This window comes from Musca autumnalis, unplaced genomic scaffold, assembly GCF_047663935.1.
Source record: "Musca autumnalis isolate F117 unplaced genomic scaffold, ASM4766393v1 scaffold_1, whole genome shotgun sequence".
Classification (NCBI taxonomy): domain Eukaryota; kingdom Metazoa; phylum Arthropoda; class Insecta; order Diptera; family Muscidae; genus Musca; species Musca autumnalis.
The window spans coordinates 275,805,397-275,828,719 of record NW_027411644.1 but is presented as its reverse complement, the minus strand read 5'-3'; the positions used below and the strand labels follow the sequence as shown (position 1 = coordinate 275,828,719).

Genomic DNA, 23,323 nt, shown 5'->3' with positions numbered 1-23,323 from the left:
TAAGTAGCCACTAGTTGCCAGATGTTGTTAACAAAAAAAAAAAAAAAACGCAGAGCAATGCACAAAACAGATAACTGCTAAAATTTTTCGACAAAAAACACAAAATTGAAATCCATGCACAAAGGTTTTTGTTTTTTGCAAAAAAATATCAATTAATGCATGAATGAAAATTTCAGATTTTTTCTTTTGTCCCAATAAAGTCACATTTCGCAATTTTTTATTAATTTAAATATCTTTGCATTTTTTCTCTGATAAAAAATCGCATTAAAACTTAGTCACCCCAAAATTGTTCAATCAATTTCTTGGGCCGCTGCGGATGTGCGGTTGACAGTGTATTTCAATTGTTGGCCAATTGGCCAACAATAATGCAATTTTTGTTTGGTTTTTGTTGCTGTTAGTCGCTTGACCATTTATTCTAACTTCAAATACCACAAGTGTCGATTGACTATGATTAACAAATTAAATCAATGTCGAGATGAAGGTTTGTTAAAAATAACCATTACAGTAAAGACCAGATAAATGAAACTCATTACATTTAGATGGGAGTTGTATGGGGTTTTCTCATAAAAAGAACATAATGTATTTTCATGAAAGACAATGAGCTTTTCATAGAAGATTACAAGATCTTTTTGCAGAAGACAATGGAGACTTGTCATAGAAGACGATGAGGTCTCCTCAGGTCTCGTAGAAGGTCATGAGATCCTCTCATAGAAGATCATAAGATCTTCTCGTAGAAGATAATGAACTAGAACTTTACGTGTTCTTCCCATAGAAGATCATGAGATCTTCCCAAAGAGGATCATGAGATCTTCTCATAGAAGATCATGAGATCCTCTCATAGAAGATCATGTGGTCTTCTCATAGAACTTTACGTGTTCTCCTCGTAGAAGATCATGAGATCTTCTCGTATAAGATCAAGAGATCTTCTCATAGACGAACATGAGATCTTCTCATAGAAGATAATGTTATATTCTCATAGGAGATCATGAGATCCTCTATAAGATCCTGAAATATTCTCGTAGAAGATCAAGAGATCTTCACAAAGAAGATCAAGAGATCTTCTCATAGAAGATCATGAGATCTCATAGAAGATCATGAGATCTTATAGAAGATCAAGATATCCTCTCACAGAAGAACATGTGATCTTCTCATAGAAGATCATTTGATCTTCTCATAGAACTTTACGTATTCTTCTCGTGGAATATCATGAGATCTTCTCATAGAAGATCCTGAGACCTTCTCAGAGAAGATCATTTGATCTTATCATAGAAGATCATCTCATAGAAGACCACGAGATGTTCTTGTATAAGACCAGAAGATGTTCTCGTAGAAAATCAAGAGTTCCTCTCGTAGAAGTTCATGAGATATCCTCGTAGAAGATCATTTGATCTTCTCATATACGATCATTTGATCTTCCCATAGAAGATCATTTGATTTTATCATAGAAGATCGTCAGATCTTCCCACAGAATATCATGAGATCATCTCATAGAAGATCATGTGGTCTTCTCATAGAACTTTACGTGTTCTACTCGTAGAAGATCATGAGATCTTCTCGTAGAAGATCAAGAGATCTTCTCATAGACGAACATGAGATCTTCTCATAGAAGATAATGTTATATTCTCATAGAAGATCCTGAGACCTTCTCAGAGAAGATCATTTGATCTTATCATAGAAGATCATCTCATAGAAGACCACGAGATGTTCTTGTATAAGACCAGAAGATGTTCTCGTAGAAAATCAAAAGTTCCTCACGTAGGAGTTCATGACATATTCTCTTGAAGATCATGAGATCTTCTCGTGGAAGATCTTCTCATAGAAAATCATGAGATCTTCTCATGGAAAATCATGAGATCTTCTCGTAGAAGATCATGTGATCTTCTCATAGAACTTTACGTGTTCTTCTCGTAGAAGATCACGAGATCTTCCCATAGAAGATCATGAGATCTTCCCATAGAAGATCATGAGATATTCTCATAGAAGATCATGAGATCTTCTCATAGAAGATCATGAGATCCTCTCATAGAAGATCATGTGGTCTTCTCATAGAACTTTACGTGTTCTACTCGTAGAAGATCATGAGATCTTCTCGTAGAAGATCAAGAGATCTTCTCATAGACGAACATGAGATCTTCTCATAGAAGATAATGTTATATTCTCATAGAAGATCATGAGATCCTCTATAAGATCATGAGATATTCTCGTAGAAGATCAAGAGATCTTCTCATAGAAGATCATGAGATCATCTCATAGAAGATCATGCGATCTCCTTGTAGAAGGCAATGAAGTTCTGTCGTAGAAGACCATGAGGTCTCCTCATAGAAAATCATGAGGTCTTTTCATAGAAGATCATGAGATCTCATAGAAGATCAAGATATCCTTTCATAGAAGCTCATGTGATCTTCTCATAGAAGATCATTTGATCTTCTCATAGAACTTTACATGTTCTTCTCGTAGAAGATCATGAGATCTTTTCGTAGAAGAATATGAGATATTCTCGTAGATGATCAACGGATCTTCTTTTAGAAGATCATGAGATCTTCTCATAGTACATTATGAGATGTTCATGATCCCGTAGAAGATCATGAGATCTTCTCATAGAAGATCCTGAGACCTTCTCAGAGAAGATAATTTGATCTTATCATAGAAGATCATCTCATAGAAGACCACGAGATGTTCTTGTAGAAGACCAGAAGACGTTCTCGTAGAAAATAAAAAGTTCTTCACGTAGGAGTTCATGAGATATTCTCGTAGAAGATCATGAGATCTTCTCGTAGAAGATCATGAGATCTTCTCGTAGAAGATCATGAGAGATCATGAGATCTTCTCGTAGAAGATCATGAGATCTTCTCATAGATGATCATGAGATCTTCTCGTAGAATATCAAGAGATCTTCTCATAGAAGATCATGAGATCCTCCTATAGAAGATCATGATATCTTCCTATAGAATATAATTTGATCTTCTCATAGAAGATCATGAGATCTTCTCGTAGAAGATCATGAGATCTTTTCGTAGAAGATTATGAGATATTCTCGTAGATGATCTAGAGATCATCTCATGGAAGATCATGAGATCTTCTCGTAGAAGATCATGAGATCTGATCATGAGATCTTTCGTAGAAGGTTATGAGATATTCTCGTAGATGATCAAGAGATCTTCTTATAGATGATCATGAGATCTTCTCAAAGTAGATTATGAGATGTTCATGATCTCGTAGAAGATCATGAGATCTTCTCATAGAAGATCCTGAGACCTTCTCATAGAAGATCATTGGATCTTATCATAGAAGATCATCTCATAGAAGACCACGAGATGTTCTTGTAGAAGACCACAATATGTTCTCGTAGAAAATCAAGAGTTCCTCTCGTAGAAGTTCATGAGATATCCTCGTAGAAGATCATTTGATCTTCTCATATACGATCATTTGATCTTCCCACAGAAGATCATTTGATTTTATCATAAAGGATCATCAGATCTTCCCACAGAATATCATGAGATCATCTCATAGAAGACCACGAGATGTTCTTGTAGAAGACCAGAAGATGTTCTTGTAGAAAATCAAGAGTTCCTCTCGTAGAAGTTCATGAGATATTTTCGTAGAAGATCATGAGATCTTCTCGTAGAAGATCATGAGATCTTCTCGTAGAAGATCATGAGATCTTCTCATAGAAGATCATGAGATCTTCTCATAGAAGACAGTGATGTCTTCTCATAGAAGACTATGAAGCATTCTCATAGAAGACTATGAAGTCTGATCTATGATAGTCTACCATGTGGTCTTCATAGAGAGGACCATGAGGTCTTCTTATAGAGGGCCGTGAAGTCATCTTGTAGAAGACCATGAGGTCTTCTTATATAAGACGATGAGGCATTCTTATAGAAGACCACGAGGCCTTTTCAGAGAAAACCATGTGGTCTTCCTATAGAAGACCATGATGTCCTCAGGTTTCCCCATCGCATACCATTTGGTTTTCTCATAGAAGAAAATGAGGACTTCAAATAACCATGCGGTGTTCTCGAAGATGTCCGCAATAGAAGACCCCGGAGTCATCTCAAAACCAAAAGGTTTTCTCATTAAAGATCAATAAATCATTCCGTAGAGTAGTATGTAATTTTCTAATGAAGATTTTTCATTTATTTTCTTCGATTACAATTATCTGGAGTTAACTTTGTACAAATTGACGCTATTGGCAACGCTACAACAAATACAGCAACGACGAAGTTCAAGCAGCAGAAGCATCATCAGAAACCACCTGTCAATAAGAGTAAGCAATTACTAAAGCAAGCAAACAGCTAATCATTGTGCCTACATACCCGCCGCCACATCGGGCATTTATCCCGCTAGTGATCGAAAGATTTGTGAGATGTAGAAAAAACATTTGTTTTAAATTTCTATTTGTCGATTACATTACACATCAATTTGGCTTCTTATATATGTAGGTTAAATAAATTTGCTGTTTGTTTGGTTAGAAATTTAAGAGGTGCATTTCTCTCTACAAATGAAATGGATGAACACAAACCGTTGTATCTTGTTTTATTTTTTCAGAGGAATGCTTTTGGAAATATTGTGAACTTAATGTGTTCCGATTCAACTTCGTTTGGCATAATTTTGTTGTGGCAAAATCTGATAATGTGCATAGAAATTTAATTTAATGTGCAACAATTTTAATTATTATTCTGTGTCAGCAATAGAAACATATGTTCTGGGCATTTTTGTAAAGAAGACCTTTCACTGTTCTCCCTAAGAACCTACTTGGGACCATTCAAATCTAAGAAATACGTGAAAAGAAAACAAGTTTGCTCATTTACCAGAGAAGAAAAAAAAATTTCAAGGAACATTTGATTTTGCTGCCTTACTTTAATACGTCTTTAAATCCCATTTCCCCCTTCATTTATTGTGATTGTTAGCTTAAATGGAATAAATCATATTTATTCTGGTGACTTGGGTCTTTTTCTATTGCCATTGTCTATTTATTGTCTAGAATTCAGACTTAGGGCGCATCATCATAATCATTTCCATATTTATACTAACAAGTGGTCGAAGACGTCGTGCGACCGACCCACCGACCAACCAACTAGCCAAGCAACCAACCAACCAGCCGTTGGCAATTGAAATGTACACACAAATAAACAGACATCACATTAAGTGGCATCATCAACAAAATATTTTACATATTTGGCTTTCAAATCAAACAACTACTTATTCATTAAGAGAACATACGACATTTGCTATGCGATGTGATAAAATGGCAAGGAAGATAAGTACCAAAAACAAAAAACGATTAAAATAAATTATGCTACTGATTTGTTTTTAAAAAGTTGTGATTACTGCATCGCTATGTGGCTAATAAATTCAGAAATTTACCTTCAAAACTAAACATATTAGTTAGTCACATTTGCCTTTTACCACAGCTGTGCACAAATCCCTAAGTACATTTGTGGTATAAATACCTAAAACATGAATATCAAATAATAAATAAATATGTAGATAATATTTTTTACAACATATTAAATGATATCATAATGGGGGGATCTCATCCTTGTCACTCCCCTTTTTCCCTCTTTAGAAGGGGCTTCTTCAAATGAATTAAATATGAAAACTCTATCATAAAAAAATTTGCCATAATGAGTCATTGAACAAAAAAAAAAACACCAAAGGTAAAATACATTAATATTGACAGCTATAGGTTTTGAAGATTCGAATGATAAAAATTAATTTGGGCAGATAAGTTGGTACTGTCACTGTTCATCGTCCTGCAAAAGAATGAATTTTCCCGCTCTTGTAACTAAATGCCATTGAGGTTTTAATTTGTATGTCAATATTTATTACGCTGTTGTATTTTTACATTCTGTCGTCCCTGGCATAATTATTTTGACAAAATCTACATTTTGTCTTAAAAGGCATGTAATTATTGTCAGTATTTATAAAACTGCATATTAACAGCTCATGTTTTTTTCTCTGACCTCTCAGCAAAATAAAAATTAATGGACGAACAAAATCCAGCTTCCTTTCTGATTACGGAGGCGTATGTTTAAATAGGTAGGCCAAGGCCAAACGGCATAAGTTTTTTGACACGTCATAATTATGTTACTTTTGGTACTTAATCGTACTTTTTGGTACCAAAATTATTTTTTTAGCTAAATATATTTAGGGCTTCTTTACAATCAGTAGCAACGCGTAGCGCACGAGAGAGGTATCGGGAGAAAAGGACGTCTTTTCCGCAGGAAAAAGAGAGAGATGAAAAAGCGGGAGAGTGAACAAACCGAGATGTACAGGAGACAGAATGAAGTCCGAAAACTCTACCAAAGAGTGCAACATCAAACTGATGGCTTTGGAACCATCCTCCTGTAGAGACCAGCAAGGTAATCTGGTAACTGATACAGATAGTGTGCTAAGGATATGGAAAGAGCATTTTTCCAAACTGTTGGTATCCAATAGTAGCGAAGTCAACGAAGATACCACAGATCCAATCCCAGAAGATGGTATTGAATGTATACCACCCGACCAAGATGAGGTAAAGACAGCAATAAATCGGCTGAAGAATAATAAGGCAGCAGGAGCCGTTGGCTAACCAGCCGAGCTGTTCAAAACCTGAGGCGACACGCTAATTAGCACCTTCTGGCAGGAAGAACGGGTACCCGACGATTGGAACCTGAGCATCCTGTGCCCTGTCCACAAGAAAGGAGATAAGACTGTATGCTCTAACTATAGGGGCATAAGTCTTCTCCCCATTGCCTACAAGATAGTGTCAAGGATAATGTGCAAACGAATAAAGCCTATGGTCAATGAAATAATTGGGCCATACCAATGCGGCTTTAGAACTGGCAAATCCATAATTGACCAGATATTCACCCTGCGGCAAATCCTGGAGAAGACCCAAGAGATGCAGATGGACACTTACCACATTTTTGTTGATTACAAAGCAGCCTTAGACAGCCCGCTACGTTCAAAGGTATTTCAATTTGGTATCTCTGCAAAGCTCATCCGGCTTTGTAGAATGACATTAACTGATACTCGATCGTCAGTTAAAATAGGAAAGACCCTCTCCGAAGAGTTTGGTATCAAAAGAGGTTTCAGACAAGGTGATGGCCTCACGTGTGACCTTTTCAACATTCTGCTGGAAAAGCATACAGCCATATGTTGCTTATGCCAATGACATTGACATCGCAGGTCGATCGGTCAAGGAAGTAACTGATACCATTGAAAAAGTCGAAAGGGAATCTGCTAAAGTGTATCTGGCGGTAAATGGCGAAAAGACAAAGATAATGGTGTCATCGCGCAATGCGTCCATACACATCGGGCCAACTGTTGACGTTGGTTTCTATAATTTTGACGCAGTAAGGGACTTCGTCTACCTCGGCACCGCCGTAAACACAACCAACCACATCCGTTGTGAAGTACGAAGAAGAATAGTGTTGGCCAACAGATGCTGCTTCGGGCGGTAAGCAGTTTAGGAATAAAGCCACATCTCGTCAAACAAACACAACGCTTTACAAAACCTGATACTGATACCGTGCTGATGTATGGTTCGGAAGCCTGGGTACTTGCGAAAGCAGACAAGGCAGTGCTTGGGCCAGCTAAGTAAGTAAGTAAGTTCAAAAGATTTTCTTTCTTTCTGTCTTCTTAAAGACGACCACAAGCATTCTCATAGATGAACAAAATGCCTTCATATAAAAGAACGAGAGGTCCTCATATAGACGACCAAATGGTCTTCTTAAAGGACCAAACAGTCTTCTTATGGAAGACCAACCAGTTTTCTTATAGAAGGTCAAACGGTCTTCTTATAAAAGACCATAGAGTGTTCTTACAGAAGACCAACGGGTCTCTTTTAGAAGACCAACAATTCTTCATATGGAAGACCAAAGATCTTCCTATCGAAAACCAAAAGATCTTCTTATAGAAGACGAAAAGGTTTCCTTATAGAAAATATATTCTTTTAGAAGATAAATAGAACATCTTATAGAAACCCAAAAGTCTGCTTTTGAGAGACAAAAAGTTATTCTTATAGAAGACCAAAAGCTTTCTTATAAAAGACAAAATGGTGCTCTTATAGAAAACAAAAAAAAACTTCTTGCACAAGAGCGAAAAGTCTATATAGAAGACCTATAGAGGACCATAAATTCTTTCTATTGAAGATCGACATGACTTCTTATATAAGACCAAAAAGTCTTCTATAAGAAGTCCATGAAATTTTCTTATAAATGAATAATAATTCTTCTTATATAAGACCAAAAGGCCTTCTTGTGAAATAAATTATATGCATGTTCAGAATAAAAAACAATATCTTTCATTAAAAAACACTTGATTTACTAATACAGACGGCAGGACTATGCTCTCAGAGGAGGAATATGCTCTCTCCCTTACATGAATATGGACTCTCTTCTACAGTATTGCCATATTGAAATACCTAAATTCAGTTTAAATTCCCTTCGATTTTGTGCATTAAGAATGTGAATAATGCACGAATAAATTTGAATTAAGGCATTTAATGCAAACTAACGATGCCGTCTGTCTAGGGTATTACTTCAAATTAATTCATGCATTACGAGTATCCACATTCTTAATGCACAAAATCAAAGGGAATTTAAACTGAATTTAGGTATTTCAATATTGCAATGCTGTAAAATGGAGCCCTACTTCATGTAGGAGAGAGAGCATATTCATGCTCTGAGACACAATTTGCAATGCAAACAATAACAAAACAGTTGTTTACCAGTAAACAGCTGTTTCGTAAATGCAGAAACTGTCGTCTGTCAGGTTAAAATTAAATGTCCATCTTAATGCAATTTAACGTTGCCGTCTGTCTAGGATAAAAGGGAATTTCAACTGAATTTAGGTATTTCAATATGGCAATACTGTAGAAGAGAGACCATATTCATGTAAGGAGAGGGCATATTCATGCTCTGAGACACAATTTACATAGCAAACAACAACAAATCAGTTGTGTACCAGCAATCAGCTGTTTCGTAAATGCAAAAACTGTCGTCTGTCACGGTAAAATTAAATGCAGTTCTTAATGCAAATTAACGCTGCCGTCTGCTGGGAATATTGTTGGCTTAGTTTCAATTCAAATATTGTTTTAATATTATTTTCAAATCGATCTAGTTAATACAATGACAAACATAACTTTGTGTCTTTATTTTTCATAATTATTATTTTTGAATATAAACAAATCAGCCAGTAGGTGTTCAATGTACGCTAAACGCTTGCAGCTGATGATGTAAGTTCCATAAAAACGGACATTAATAACAATTTCCACAAACATAAATATCAATTCAGAGGCAGGGCGGCACGCCGCCAAAATCGAAAAACCCAAATTGGAGAAAACACAAAAAAGAATCAAAGATGAGAATTTCGTACAGAGAATTTGCCAAAGTAAACAATAAAGCAATGGAGAAAAGTTAATATAAAAACAAACAAAAAACGATAAGAAATTAGTATTAATAATTGAGATAAATGCAAATGTTATTAGTTGCAATAAAGCGGGGAAAATAAATAAAATGAAACTTACGCCGCCGTTCATAGCTGACAAACTTACCTAAAAAAGAAGAAATGAGAAAAATATGTTAATATATGATAATTTGTGATAATTTAAGCGAAAATGTAATATTTAACTAAAATAAATTGTCTAAGCAACAATTAATTAAAAACTGTTAAAAACTCATAAAGTTATTTAATTTATTTATAGTTTGTTGAAAAGTTTTTTTTTTTTTTTTTGTTTGATCAGTCGAGTTGACGAGGTGCGCTAAAACAATGACCAGAAAGCCAGTCAGCCGGCCATGGCAAAACAATTCCGGAGGATTATCGTTGCCACTATTGTTTTATAAATAAACATAAATTAAATACAAATAAATCTTGGGATAGACGCAAATAGCCGAAGAAGAAAATTAGAAGTAAAAACAACAACTAGAAAGAGAAAAAATAACAAATTAGAACTATATATTAGTTGATAAAAATAGCCACGCAAAGAATAACAAAAATCAATGGCATTTTAATCTTATAGCCAAATTAGCTGCCGGGGCCGGGCTACCTGCACACAAAATAATCGCCATCGTCCTACGCAAAATTTTCCTTTGAATTTTATTCAAATATTCCCACCATAATAATAAATATTTGTTATTATTGGTTTAATTTGTTTTTATATTTAAAGTGGAAGTGTGCATATTTTCCGATATATTTTGTGGTATAAAAATAACAGCATATGGAGGCTGTACGGGGTGAGAGAAATTTGCAAAAAAAAATATATATCACAGAATTTTGCAAGGAAAATTTTGATAGTCGGACCAAAGAAACTTCTCTTTTCTGTGTTTTATTTATACATTAAAGAGGATATGATCAGGAAAGTAGTAAGTAAGTTGGTTATGCTGGAGCACTGAACAGATGTTGTGTATTGTTTGAGAGGTTTGGGTATGGGGCTGTAAATTTGGGTCCAAATATAAACGGATGTATCTTTGCAGTATTGATCTTAACTAGACTAAGTCTCTGTGTGTTTGCCCTGGATGCAGGTTCTCTTCTGCTTGTATGGAAGGTGGATTGTCTCCGATTTCCGGATTGAGATTATTTCCGTTGTTCTTCCTTGGTGACTGCACAGGTGGCAATAGTATTCAAGGCTGTCTTATAAAGCTTTTGGTGTGAAGATCTCATCTCAGGAAGTACATATGGAGTATGTTTAAAAGATTGTGGCATCGACATCTTGATGTGATGAAGGAGAGATATACTCTTCGCCTCCACTTGAAGATGGATCTCTGATGTCATGGCTCCTGTTGTCCTTAGGGCGCCATTTTGGAATATTTGAAAGTTCTACCAAAAGGTGTGGCTAACATTTGCATACTCGTTCAACACTGATGCCGCATAGGTCACCGTTTTGTATTTTAAGAATTCAACAACGTTTTCGTAGTCATTAGTCAAAATTGCTGCAGGCCAGCGACTTTGTTCCTGCTTTTGATACGATTCCAAAGAACATACATACATATGCTCCCATAACATCTCCAACGGGACAAGGGAGACTTCTCGCATATTAGTGAGTGCATGCAGATTCATATTGGCTCAATGATATGCGACCTATTTGTTCTCGCCGAGTCCGAGCGGCGTGTCTTACGACACGACATGTAGAGAACTCTATCATTTCTGAAATACTCAGGGGAATTTGCCATTGCCGAAAATTGTGATGTTCTAGACAGGTATTCAACCACAGAGCTTCTGAGTGCAAGGCGAACTCAGGTCGAAATCAGGACACCAATATGTTCAGGGTGTACTAAATTTCAGTAATCCGTGTTTTCATATTCCTCCGATGGAAACTTGCGCTATGATTATACAATCAGCCGCTTATATTACGATCGGTACAGTCAGGAGCCTGTGAAATTTTTCTCTATGTACCCGAACCGCTTGGCATGGTTGACGGCGACGGGTGCCGTCAATATGTGTCTGCATCGATGGATTGTAACCACAGATCTACTTGAGTAGGTTGGGCAGTTGAAGACGTGCAGTGAGTCGGGCGGGCCTGTATCGCATGCAGGTCAGATGTTATGCACGGCGTCATCGATCCTTGCCCTATAGGAACTTAGGTGAGCCAAAACTACTCTGGTTTGTCGTGGCAGCAGAAGCTCCTCAGCTGCGACTGCCTCCGTATGAATCCCACTTAAACCTGCTTGTAAAGTTTGGTGCATTAGGGGGTTCTCTCTTGTAACGTTGGACCTCTTGCATTAATACTCGCGGAGCAAACTGGCGCCGCATAGCCTACCACAGACCGAATTTTCGAGTTATATTTGGTCAACAAGGTTAATTTATCTGCAACCCAAGTGCTGCCGGCTGGGGACTTGAGGACCTTGTTCCTACATCTAAGTTTGTCGCAGATAGCAGTGGCATGCGCGAACGACATGAACAGGATGTCAAATGTGACATCTACAATTTTCGGGTAGTTTGTGGTCGCCGTCCATGTGGTGAACAGAATGGCCGTAGATTTACTGGCGGATATTTGCATATTCCTCGCTTGGAAAAAGGTGGTAAAATTGGACAAATAGGACTTCAGCCAAGATCATACACTCATCCGTATACGTTAAGATCTCAATGTCAATAGAGGAGAGGAAGAGGTTAAACAGTTTCGGAGATATCACCCCACCTTAGGGAACTCCGTGTTTCACTATACGGAGCTTGGGCTGCTTGTTCTTGAATTCCATGAACGACTGACGTCCACATATGTATATAATTGATTATCCAAAGTTTGAAACTTGGCCAAAGGGTTGCCTACTCGGTGTCCTCAAACAACGTGTTGTGCTTGACATTGACAAAGGCGTCGGATAACTCAAGTGCTACCATCACTGTTCTATCACACGGCTTGCTCTGGTTGAGTCCTCGACTAATATGTGTGGAGATGGCGTGAAGCGCTGTTGTCTTGCTGTGCTGCTTACGGAACCCATGCTGATGATCGGCAACTGGATATCTATTTTAGACGCTAGGGAGGAATAAAGCACCAAGGGTCTGTACGCTTCACCTTTGCTGGCATCCTTGCCTGGTTTCAATAACGGGGCCACCCCGTCCATTTTCCAGACTTCGGTAACAATATGGGTGGATAGCGACAAGTTGAGAACTTGAGTAAGATACTCCACTTCCGTCACATCTAGCTGTTTTAGTATTACCATGGAGATTCCATCAGGGCCCAAAGCTTTGGATGATTTAAAGTTCCTGAAGACATTCGCACATAAACCACTGTAAATCGTGGTGCTACATCCTTGCCAGGAAGATATTTAATGCAACGTAGTACTCACCCCAACACTCCCGGGGTGCTTGATAAAACGTCGATTGAAATAACTTGCGCACCTCTTCGCATCAGCCAGAGTAACGTCGCCACAAGGGACTTAAGTCCTATCTTCCTTCTTTCCTGGGTTAAAGAGTGACTCAACCATTGCCCACAATTCACGTATCCCGTCTCCAATGTTGCACCTCTTCAGATGATTTAACCACTTGTTCCGCTTATGCACCTCCACTTCTGGTGAGATCCTTCTTCCGTACGTTGTAACCATCTTACTTATTTTACTTAGCTGGCCCATTAAAGAAAATTTGTTCCATAAGCCGAACTAAGAAAAGATCTCCAACTCTCTCTGTTTACTGCTTCGCTTTCTGGAATACCGCGCCTTTTCATCTCTTCATCCACTTGTTTGATCCATCTAAGCTTAGGCCTGCCAATTCTGCGTGCACCGCAATGTGGCTCGCACTTATACGCCTTTTTAGCGGGTTCATCATCGCTCATTCTTATGATATGGCCTAGCCAACGCAATCGTTGCATCTCGATACGTTTATCTATACTGATGTCGTTGTATAGCAGATACAGCTCGTGATTCATACGATGTCGATATTCACCGCCATACACCTTATCAGCGTGACGCCTCCGGTTTTCAACAGCTCCGCTGGCAGGCCATCGACTGCTGCTGCCTTATTATTCTTCAGCCGGTTTATTGCTGTCTTTACCTCATCTTGGCCGGGTGGTATACATTCAATACCATCTTCTGGGATTGGATCCGTGGTATCTTCGTCGACTTCGCTACTATTGGATACCAACAGTTTGGAAAAATGCTCTTTCCATATCTTTAGCACACTCTCTGTATCAGTTACCAAATTACCGTGCTGGTCTCGACAGGAGGATGTGCTTGTGCCAAAGCCATCAGTTTGATGTTTCAATCTTTGGTAGAATTTTCATTCTGGCTCCTGCACATCTCGATTTTTCACACTTCCGCTTTTCCATTTCTTTCTCTTTTTCCTGCGGAAAAGACGTTACTCCTGTATCCTTTTCTCCCGATACCTCTCTAGTGATTCACGCGTTGCTACTGATTGTAAAGTAGACCTATATGGAGCATTTTTCTCTTCGGTAGCAGCACGACACTCCTGGTCATACCAAGGATTGCTTGGTGGAGGTCCCTGGTGTCCAAGTACTGATTTTGCGGCTGTTTGCATGGAGTGGGCAATATTTTGCCATTGCACGATGGGGCCAATGACAGTTTTTCGAGGCAACAAATCACTGGGGCAAGCTAGACATTCCAAATTTTGTACAGATGTTTATAATGGGCTTAGAAACTTATATGCCAAATTTGGTTCATATCGGTTCATATATACATATAGCTCCCGTATATATGTTCGCCCGATTTCAAGCAATTGATGGACCAAACACGCAAATTCTGCCCAATTTTTATGCGATTTGGAAAATACCACGGAATTAGGACTACAAATAAGTTTGCCAAGTTATATTGAAATCGGTTCAGATGTTGATATTGCTCCCATATATCGACGCCTCCAAACAATAGTATGCTAAGTAGACTTAGCATGTTTTCAAGTTCTTTACATTTTTATATTTAACGTCCTTTAACTTAAATTCTGTCAAATTTTGGTAATAATCGGACAATGTGAACAGAAGTTATAAACAAATATTTACTTAGCATAGTACTGAAGTTCAAAAAAATTGCCACACTTTGAGAGCTTCTCCTGCAAAACCCACTTTTTAGACTTAGCATACTATTATTTGGAGGTGTCGATATATTTTCGCCCGATTTTAGGTATTTGGGCACCAATCCCGCTATGTATGTCCAATCTTGATGAAATTTGAAATGTGTGACGGATTTTGGTCTAGAAACATTTTTGACAAATCATATTGAACTCGGTTTAGAATTGGATATAGCTCCCATATATATGTTCGCCCGATTTCAGGCAAATGATTTACCAAGCATGCAAATTCCATCAAATTACAATAAAATTTATAAAATGTTACGGAATTCGGACTACAAATAAGTTTGTGAAGTTATATTGAAATCGGTTCAGATATTGAAATAGCTCCCTTATATACATATGTTCTAATTTCATGGTTTTAGTAAAAATCGGCTAAGATTCCGCCACAAAAGCCAAGTTTGTCTGCGATATCTTTGAAATTATATATTATTATATACGTCTATTAAATTTTTCCGAAATCTGTCAAATTTTGGTAATAATCGGACAATCTGAACAGAAGTTATAAACAAATATTTACTTAGCATAGTACTGAAGTTCAAAAAAATTGCCACACTTTGAGAGCTTCTCCTGCAAAACTCACTTTTTAGACTTAGCATACTATTATTTGGAGGTGTCGATATATTTTCGCCCGATTTTAGGTATTTGGGCACCAATCCCGCTATGTATGTCCAATCTTGATGAAATTTGAAATGTGTGACGGATTTTGGTCTAGAAACATTTTTGACAAATCATATTGAACTCGGTTTAGAATTGGATATAGCTCCCATATATATGTTCGCCCGATTTCAGGCAAATGATTTACCAAGCATGCAAATTCCATCAAATTACAATAAAATTTATAAAATGTTACGGAATTCGGACTACAAATAAGTTTGTCAAGTTATATTGAAATCGGTTCAGATATAGAAATAGCTCCCTTATATACATATGTTCTAATTTCATGGTTTTAGTAAAAATCGGCTAAGATTCCGCCACAAAAGCCAAGTTTGTCTGCGATATCTTTGAAATTATATAAGTCTATTAAATTTTTCCGAAATCCAATTGATAACATTAATGGGTTTCCGATTATTCGCCAACCAATACATAAAAATGTCCATATTTTTAAGTATTACGACATCTGAAATCAGATTTTTATGAAAAGGCGCAGATAGGCGCAGCTAATTTTTTCAAAAAATGATAGTACACATTAATACCTTTCACCGCATATATATAATATCCTAGATCTACCTAGATCTCAAAAGTTATACTCCAGAGAACACATGGATAACAAAGCAAAATACTCCAAAAAAGACATAACATCTTAACTCAAAAATACATTTACCACACATAACATTTTTATTATTTCTTAACACTAAGTCTGTCTGGTTACTTTTCCAGCAAGAATTGTCCAGCAAGAACTTTCTCAGAGAGTAAGGATTTTTTATTCTCTTTTGCTAGAAAATTATAAAAAGTAAACAGACACCTTCCCAGCAAAAACCAGCAAGCAATCAGCTGACTTGCCAAAACAGAACAATTTGTCGGCCGATGAAGGAAACAATTTAAGCAAAAATGTGCATTTTATTAAAAATAAAAAAAATAATATAACCGAAAAATGGATTTTTCCACCTCGCAACTTTGTTCTACAAAAAAAATAATACAATTGGACTTGCTATTTTCGCAATAAAATTGTTTTTTATTTTCACATAAATCAACGAAAAATTAAAAACAGATGATTGATTGTTTTCAGGAAGAAGAAGAGTTGCAAATGTTTGCTAGAAGAAATTTGTCAAGCAAGAATTGGCAAACTCTCAGTGAAAGAACTGTCGAAATGTCTCTCTCGAATTGCTCTCTTTTGCTGGTTTTTTGTGTTAACAGACGACTTCCAGCAACAATTGGTACAAATTGTTACAAATTTTAGGGTAACCAGACAGACCTACTATCTTATTTTACATGCCCATTGAAGAGCTTTCCATGTTTAAAAAATATAAAAATGTTGAAATGTTCTTTTTGGCGCCTAAAATGCTTTCACTACTTATTTATAATGAATGTCGGAAAATTATGCACAAGAAAATATGTCACCATTGCCAGATCAGTATGTCGCAATGTGATGTTACCAGATTGATTTATTTTTTATTTTTAGTGATTCAGAGTGTTGACAATCGAAATCCGTTATTATTTTTTTTTTTCAAATTGTTCACTTCAAAAATTGACTTTTTACCTCGAAAACCTGCTATTGGCCCCATCGTGCATTGTGCTGATATGTTATCGGAACGCGAATTGCTTTGATTAAGCAATTGGACCAGTTGAGTGGAATATGCTGTGTCTATTTGTTGTGATTGCAGTTTACCGATGTCCAACTTCCGTGTTGTGTCTGTTCGTTCTTTATTTGCTAAGTTTAATCTGGTATGTTTATGTGAGAATCGCTACAGTGGCATCACTGTAGCCTTAACTGAACATACCTCACATAAACGTTGTTCCTCATTATCACTCTTCTTATTATCTTTCTCTCCTACTGTTGTAATAATGTTCGGCCGGAGATTTAAGACTTTCTCCTATGGACAGGGTCAAAATTGGGCTACGCGATCAAAACTCTCTTTTAAATTAAAAGTGTTCTTAAGTAGCCGGCCTTCGGCCGGGGATTTAAGACTTTCTCCTATGGACAGGGTCAAAAGTGGGCTACGCGATCAAAACTCTCTTTTAAATTGAAAGTGTTCTTAAGTAGCCGGCCTTCGGCCGGGGATTTAAGACTTTCTCCTATGGACAGGGTCAAAAGTGGGCTACGCGATCAAAACTCTCTTTTAAATTGAAAGTGTTCTTAAGTAGCCGGCCTTCGGCCGGGGATTTAAGACTTTCTCCTATGGACAGGGTCAAAACGCGTGCATAAAAGTACTCTCCATAAGCTTTAAAACGATGCCCATATTGCCCACGTTAGAATTAAAATGTCAAGACCCATATCTGGGGAAGTATGGACTTCCCCCGGAAAATTATATATCGTTGTATTCAGGATGCCAAGGGCTATCTACTGTAAAAATTTCAGCCCGATCCGAGAGGTGCCCCTAAACAACCTAAAGGTGTGAAAGTACGAAATTTCCGAAATGTCAAGACCCATATCTCGGGAAGTATGGACTTCCCCCCGGAAAATTATATATCGTTGTATTCAGGATGACAAGGGCTATCTACTGTAAAAATTTCAGATCGATCCGAGAGGTGCCCCTAAACGACATTTAAGCCAGGAAGTGTGTTGTTGTTGAAACTAGTTAAACTCGTGTAAAAGCAAGATATTTAAATGTTAATAAAAGTAGCGAGTTATAAATTGAAAATAAACTGCCCATTGGGGCAAAGAACAAAAACAAATCTTTCTCGCATTGTCTGGAGGGAAGAAATAGTCGTTGACTCAAGAGGATTGGATGGCAGAAATACTCGTTGCCTCAAGGGTAAGCATTGATGATCAAGTCTGTTGTGCCAGAGACTTGTGGTGTGCCTTCATCATCCCGCTGCAAAAGTAATGTGTTTGTTGGTCCCAGCCAGGGACGGATGTTTGTAATTAGTGGAGAACGGGAATTGGTCGCTGGCAAAAGGGTTGGCCAGGGAGTGCGTCCGTGGTGGCCATCCTTAGTAGAGTTGGTAAGTGCCCCCAACATGGTACGTACATTTGCTGCAACAAGGTAGTGGTCCGATTGTATGTTTGCACCTCGGAACGATCGTACATCCAACACGCTCGATGAATGTCTTCCATCTATCACAACGTGATCAATTTGATTTCTTGTTCTTTGATCTGGCGACTGCCAGGTGCCCTTATAAATATCGAGATGTTTAAATCTGGTACTGTTAACTACCATGTTTTTCGCAGCTGCAAAGTCTGTCAGTCTCATACCATTGTTATATGTTTCACTATGGAGCCTGAATTTCCCGACTATTGGGCCAAAGATATTCTCCGTTCCAATTTTGGCATTATAATCGCCTAGAATAACTTTAACGCCATGGGCAGGACAACGACCATATGTTTCTTCTAAGCGCTCTGCTGAAATACTCAGGGGATTTTCCATAGTCGAAAATTTTGATGTTCTAGACAGGGATTGAACCGCATACCTTCTGAGTGCAAGGCGGACTCGTGTCGAAATCTGGGCACCAATATGTTCAAGGAGTACTAAATTTCAGCGATCCATGTTTTCATATTCCTCGGATGGATGGTTGACGGCGGCGACTGCCTTCAATATGTCAATAAGTAATGATGTTGTTGTAACAGTGTTTTTTTTATTAAATGTTTGTAAGTTCATTGTTCTGCTTAATCTGGCTCTGGAGCTATCTTCAGTTGTAGGAATGTGGCTGCTTCGATGGGATGTAACCACAGATCTACTTGAGTAGGTTTGGCAGGGCAGTTGAAAAGGTGCAGTGAGTCGAATATTTTTCTATCATAGAAAGGAGCATTGTAGAAGAAATCTTCCAGAGTTCGAAGAAAGAAGTAAAACGGAACGTTATTTTGTTATTTGTATTAAAAATAAAATGTAGATGTAACCTTCTTGGAAAACACCTTATAAACTGCAAATCAATAAAATTCTCACTAAAACCGTTTGGTTTCTATGAATTGTCAGTTTCTGGTTAATCGGTTAGTTAAACATTGTTATCGCGATACGCTGTTGCAAAATTTATTTACTCAACTATTAAAATAATATTTGCTGCCACAAAGCTGCTAAAATTCAATGATGCGCCAAAGAAAAAAATCACACCACCATCCATAACCCAGCGCACTGAGAGCGTGAGGGGGTTGTAGTGGCGAGGAATTCATATTTAAAAAAAACTGATAGTTTTTGTTAATTTTTATTACCAGAAATCAAAAAATCAGATCGACAATCAAATAAACAAACCAGAAAGATGAAAGACATTGCACACATTATGATAGCACTAAGTACGATGACATTCTGCTGCTCCTACGAACATGTGCAACGATTGTAACGATGGCAAATGTCTAGTTGCCGGCAAGATAGGCACTGTGTTGCGTGCGTTGCAATACAATGCTGTATAAGCGAAAGTTTTCGTTCGTCGTGTGGGTAGCGGGAAAAAGCCGTTGCTGATGTTTTAGAGGCCCATCATACACTGTTGTAGCGGTGTACAACTTGCTTTAGAATTTTGGCAAAATGCCCACAAATGGAAAGAAGGCATGCTGCATTTTATAGTATATTGTGTTTGCTGTGCATTGCATAGAGGCGGGCGTACGTACGTATGTGCGATTCGGGTATAAGGTTAATTCTAAACATGCGAAACATATGGAAGTACTGGCATAGGCCAGCCAGCAATCTTACAACCCACACAAACATGTGTTTTATTTGAACTATTGTATGTTCAGATAATTTTTTCTTTCTTTCTTTCTTCTTTGTATTCCTTCGTTTGGATTGTGGTATTCCACCGAATATAAACGCTACTCATTACAACGATTCTATTACTGTGACCGTCATCTCACCATCAAAACCAAAACTGGTTGTTAAGGCAATGACCAGCGATTTCAAACAACCTAGCACCTCTATTGTTTTTTTTTAGGAATTGTGGGGGGATTTCGTATACAAATTTTGATTTTTATTTTAATTTAGTTTTTTCTTTGCAAGAAACAAATGGGTTAAATCAATTTATAGTAATTGATGATGCTACAAATAAATACGCACGGTGCGCCTTAATTAACTTTAAATGAAAGGTGCTTACACCTGGAAAGTTTTTGCGGATTTTGAAATTTTAATGTTCATAGAAGAAAAAAATCGAAAAACAAAAAATTCGCCGGATGGATTTTCAAATAAATCGCGGTCAAAGTTCACATTTTTTTGGGCTTTTTTAGATTTTCACGATTTTGCTTGGAAACTGCAAGCACTATCGAAATTGGATTAGAGAAGATGTTGTAGCAATTAAAATTCTCTACAAGATTGACCTTAACGGTATTTTCGTAGGTTTTACCATTTTTGAGGTATAGAAATTCAAATTGACTTATAGTCTCCTTATAAAACAACGTCATGCAGGGTGCACCTTAACTAACTTTAAGTGAAAACCGCTGGATAGTTTTTGCAGATTCTGAAACAGCAATGTTCGTAGATGAGAAAAATCCAAAAACTAGTAAAAATCACTGGAGGGATTTTTAAATAAATAGCGGTCAAAGTTCATATTTTTTGGTTTATTTTAGGTTATCTCGATTTTGCTTGGATGTGGCAAGTCGTGTCGAAATGGGACTAAAGAAAATATTGTAGAGGATTTTCACCGCAACAACATTTTCTTTAGTCCCATTTCGATACAACTTGTCGCTTCCAAGCAAAATCCTGAAAACCTAAAATAAACCTAAAAATGTGAACTTTGACCGCGATCGATTTAAGATCCCCTCCATCGATTTTTTCGTGTTTTTGGATTGTTTCAGAATCCGCAAAAACTTTCCAGGTGGAAGCGGTTTGAACTTTTGTATAGGAAAAGTCATCTCTGGTGAACTTTTGTATAGGAAAAGTCATCTCCGGTGAACTTTTGTATAGGAAAAGTCATTTCCGGTGAACTTTTGTATAGGAAAAGTCAACTCCGGTGAACTTTTGTATAGGAAAAGTCATCTCCGGTAAACTTTTGTATAGGAAAAGTCATCCCCGCTGAACTTTTGTATAGGAAAAGTCTTCTCCGGTGAACTTTTGTATAGGAAAAGTCATCTCCGGTGGACTTTTGTATAGGAAAAGTCTTCTCCGGTGAACTTTTGTATAGGAAAAGTCATCTCCGGTGGACTTTTGTATAGGAAAAGTCATCTTCGGTGAACATTTGAATAGGAAAAGTCATCTCCGGTGAACTTTTGTATAGGAAAAGTCATCTCCGGTGAACTTTTGTATAGGAAAAGTCATCCCCGCTGAACTTTTGTATAGGAAAAGTCATCCCCGCTGAACTTTTGTATAGGAAAAGTCTTCTCCGGTGAACTTTTGTATAGGAAAAGTCATCTTCGGTGGACTTTTGTATAGGAAAAGTCATCTTCGGTGAACATTTGAATAGGAAAAGTCATCTCCGGTGAACTTTTGTATAGGAAAAGTCATCCCCGCTGAACTTTTGTATAGGAAAAGTCATCTCCGGTGAACTTTTGTATAGGAAAAGTCATCTCCGGTTAACTTTTGTATAGGAAAAGTCATCTCCGGTGAACTTTTTTATAGGAAAAGTCATCTCCGATGAACTTTTGTATAGGAAAAGTCATCTCCGGTGAACTTTTGTATAGGAAAAGTCATCTCCGGTGAACTTTTGTATAGGAAAATTCATCTCCGGTGAACTTTTGTATAAGAAAAGTCATCTCCGATGAACTTGTCTATGAAAAGTCATCTCCGGTGAACTTTTGTATAGGAAAAGTCATCCCCGCTGAACTTTTGTATATGAAAAGTCATCTCCGCTGAACTTTTGTATAGGAAAAGTCATCTCCGCTGAACTTTTGTATAGGAAAAGTCATCTCCGGTGAACTTTTGTATTGGAAAAGTCATCTCAGGTGAACTTTTGTATTGGAAAAGTCATCTCCGGTGAACTTTTGTATAGGAAAAGTCATCTCCGGTGAAGTTTTGTATATGAAAAGTCATCTCCGGTAAACTTTTGTATAGGAAAAGTCATCTCCGGTGAACCTTTGTATAGGAAAAGTCATCTCCGGTGAACTTTTGTGTAAGAAAAGTCATCTCCGTGAACATTTGTATAGGAGAAGTCATCTCCGGTGAACTTTTGTAGAGGAAAAGTCATCTCCGGTGAACTTTTGTATAGGAAAAGTCATCTCCGGTGATCAGTTGTATAGGAAAAGTCATCTACGGTGAACTTTTGTATAGGAAAAGTCATCTCCAGAGATCTTTTGTATAGGAAAAGTCATCTCCGGTGAACTTTTGTATAGAAAAAGTCATCTCCGGTGAACTTTTGTATAGGAAAAGTCATCTACGGTGAACTTTTGTATTGGAAAAGTCATTTCCGGTGAACTTTTGTATAGGAAAAGTCATCTCCGGTGAAATTTTGTATAGGAATAGTCATCTCCGTTGAACTTTTGTATAGGAAAACATTCCTTGAGAGAGCTCTCAAGTTCCTAAGATCGTCGTTACGTGGATTAAGCCGCTCCCTAATTCCGACGGGTCAAATAAGAGGAAATAATCACAGACCTCCCGACTTCATGGCTTCTGAACTCCCTTTCTGTTTTGCACCATAGGAAGTTTCAGATAATTTAAAAAATCATTACCTCAGAGAGCTGTCATGTCCCTCAGATCGTTCGGGTAGATCGTTGCAATAACTTTAGGAGCATAATTAGCGCATACATATCCCATTGGTTGTCACGTTATTTGCGATAATATAGGATCAAGTCATCAAATCGCTGGCGGCAATCACTGACAGAGATACTTCGTTGATCTCTTTCAAAGCAAAATATCGTACCTGTGGTCTGTGGTAAGTTATGTATCGCTATTGTGAAAGTGAAAGAATATTCAAACGTGCCAGTACGCCGCCCTGAGAACTTCAACAGGGTACCTCAATAAGGCACGAAAATAACAGCAACATGAGGAGACGAGAATTATACATTTTCATAGCACAGCAAGTTGTCGATGCTAACACCACGAGTACCCAATTATATGAATAGTAGGCCGGGGCGATTTGTATGGAAGGACAAAAATGTTAACGGGCGCCTGAAGTTTCTGATTCTTGGGATTGTACTGAGCAAAAAAGGCTACTAGACCATATGTCTACAGTGAAAATCGAGCCCTCGGATTTTAGCTTGAAGTTTTTTTTCAAGGTTTTTTTTTGGATATTTTGGCATATAACAGCCAAACCACTGATTTTGCCAACACAAAGGCAAAAATTGTAGCCAAGACACTAATTAAGAACTCTCTAGTACATC

At 37.5% G+C, this 23,323-nt stretch overlaps 1 protein-coding gene across 20 annotated transcripts in view; it reads right to left on the bottom strand.

The window, feature by feature from the left end:
* Positions 1 to 23,323, bottom strand: part of heph (polypyrimidine tract-binding protein 1 heph) — a 757,797-nt gene that overhangs the window by 493,519 nt on the left and 240,955 nt on the right. For 6 of the 20 annotated variants that reach the window (XM_073961222.1, XM_073961226.1, XM_073961224.1 and 3 more), the window contains one exon: positions 9,515 to 9,541. The exons of the other annotated variants lie outside the window; for them this stretch is intronic. In XM_073961222.1, the coding sequence (XP_073817323.1) occupies positions 9,515 to 9,541 (27 nt within the window). The remainder of the gene's footprint in view (positions 1 to 9,514; positions 9,542 to 23,323) is intronic. 20 annotated transcript variants of the gene reach the window in all.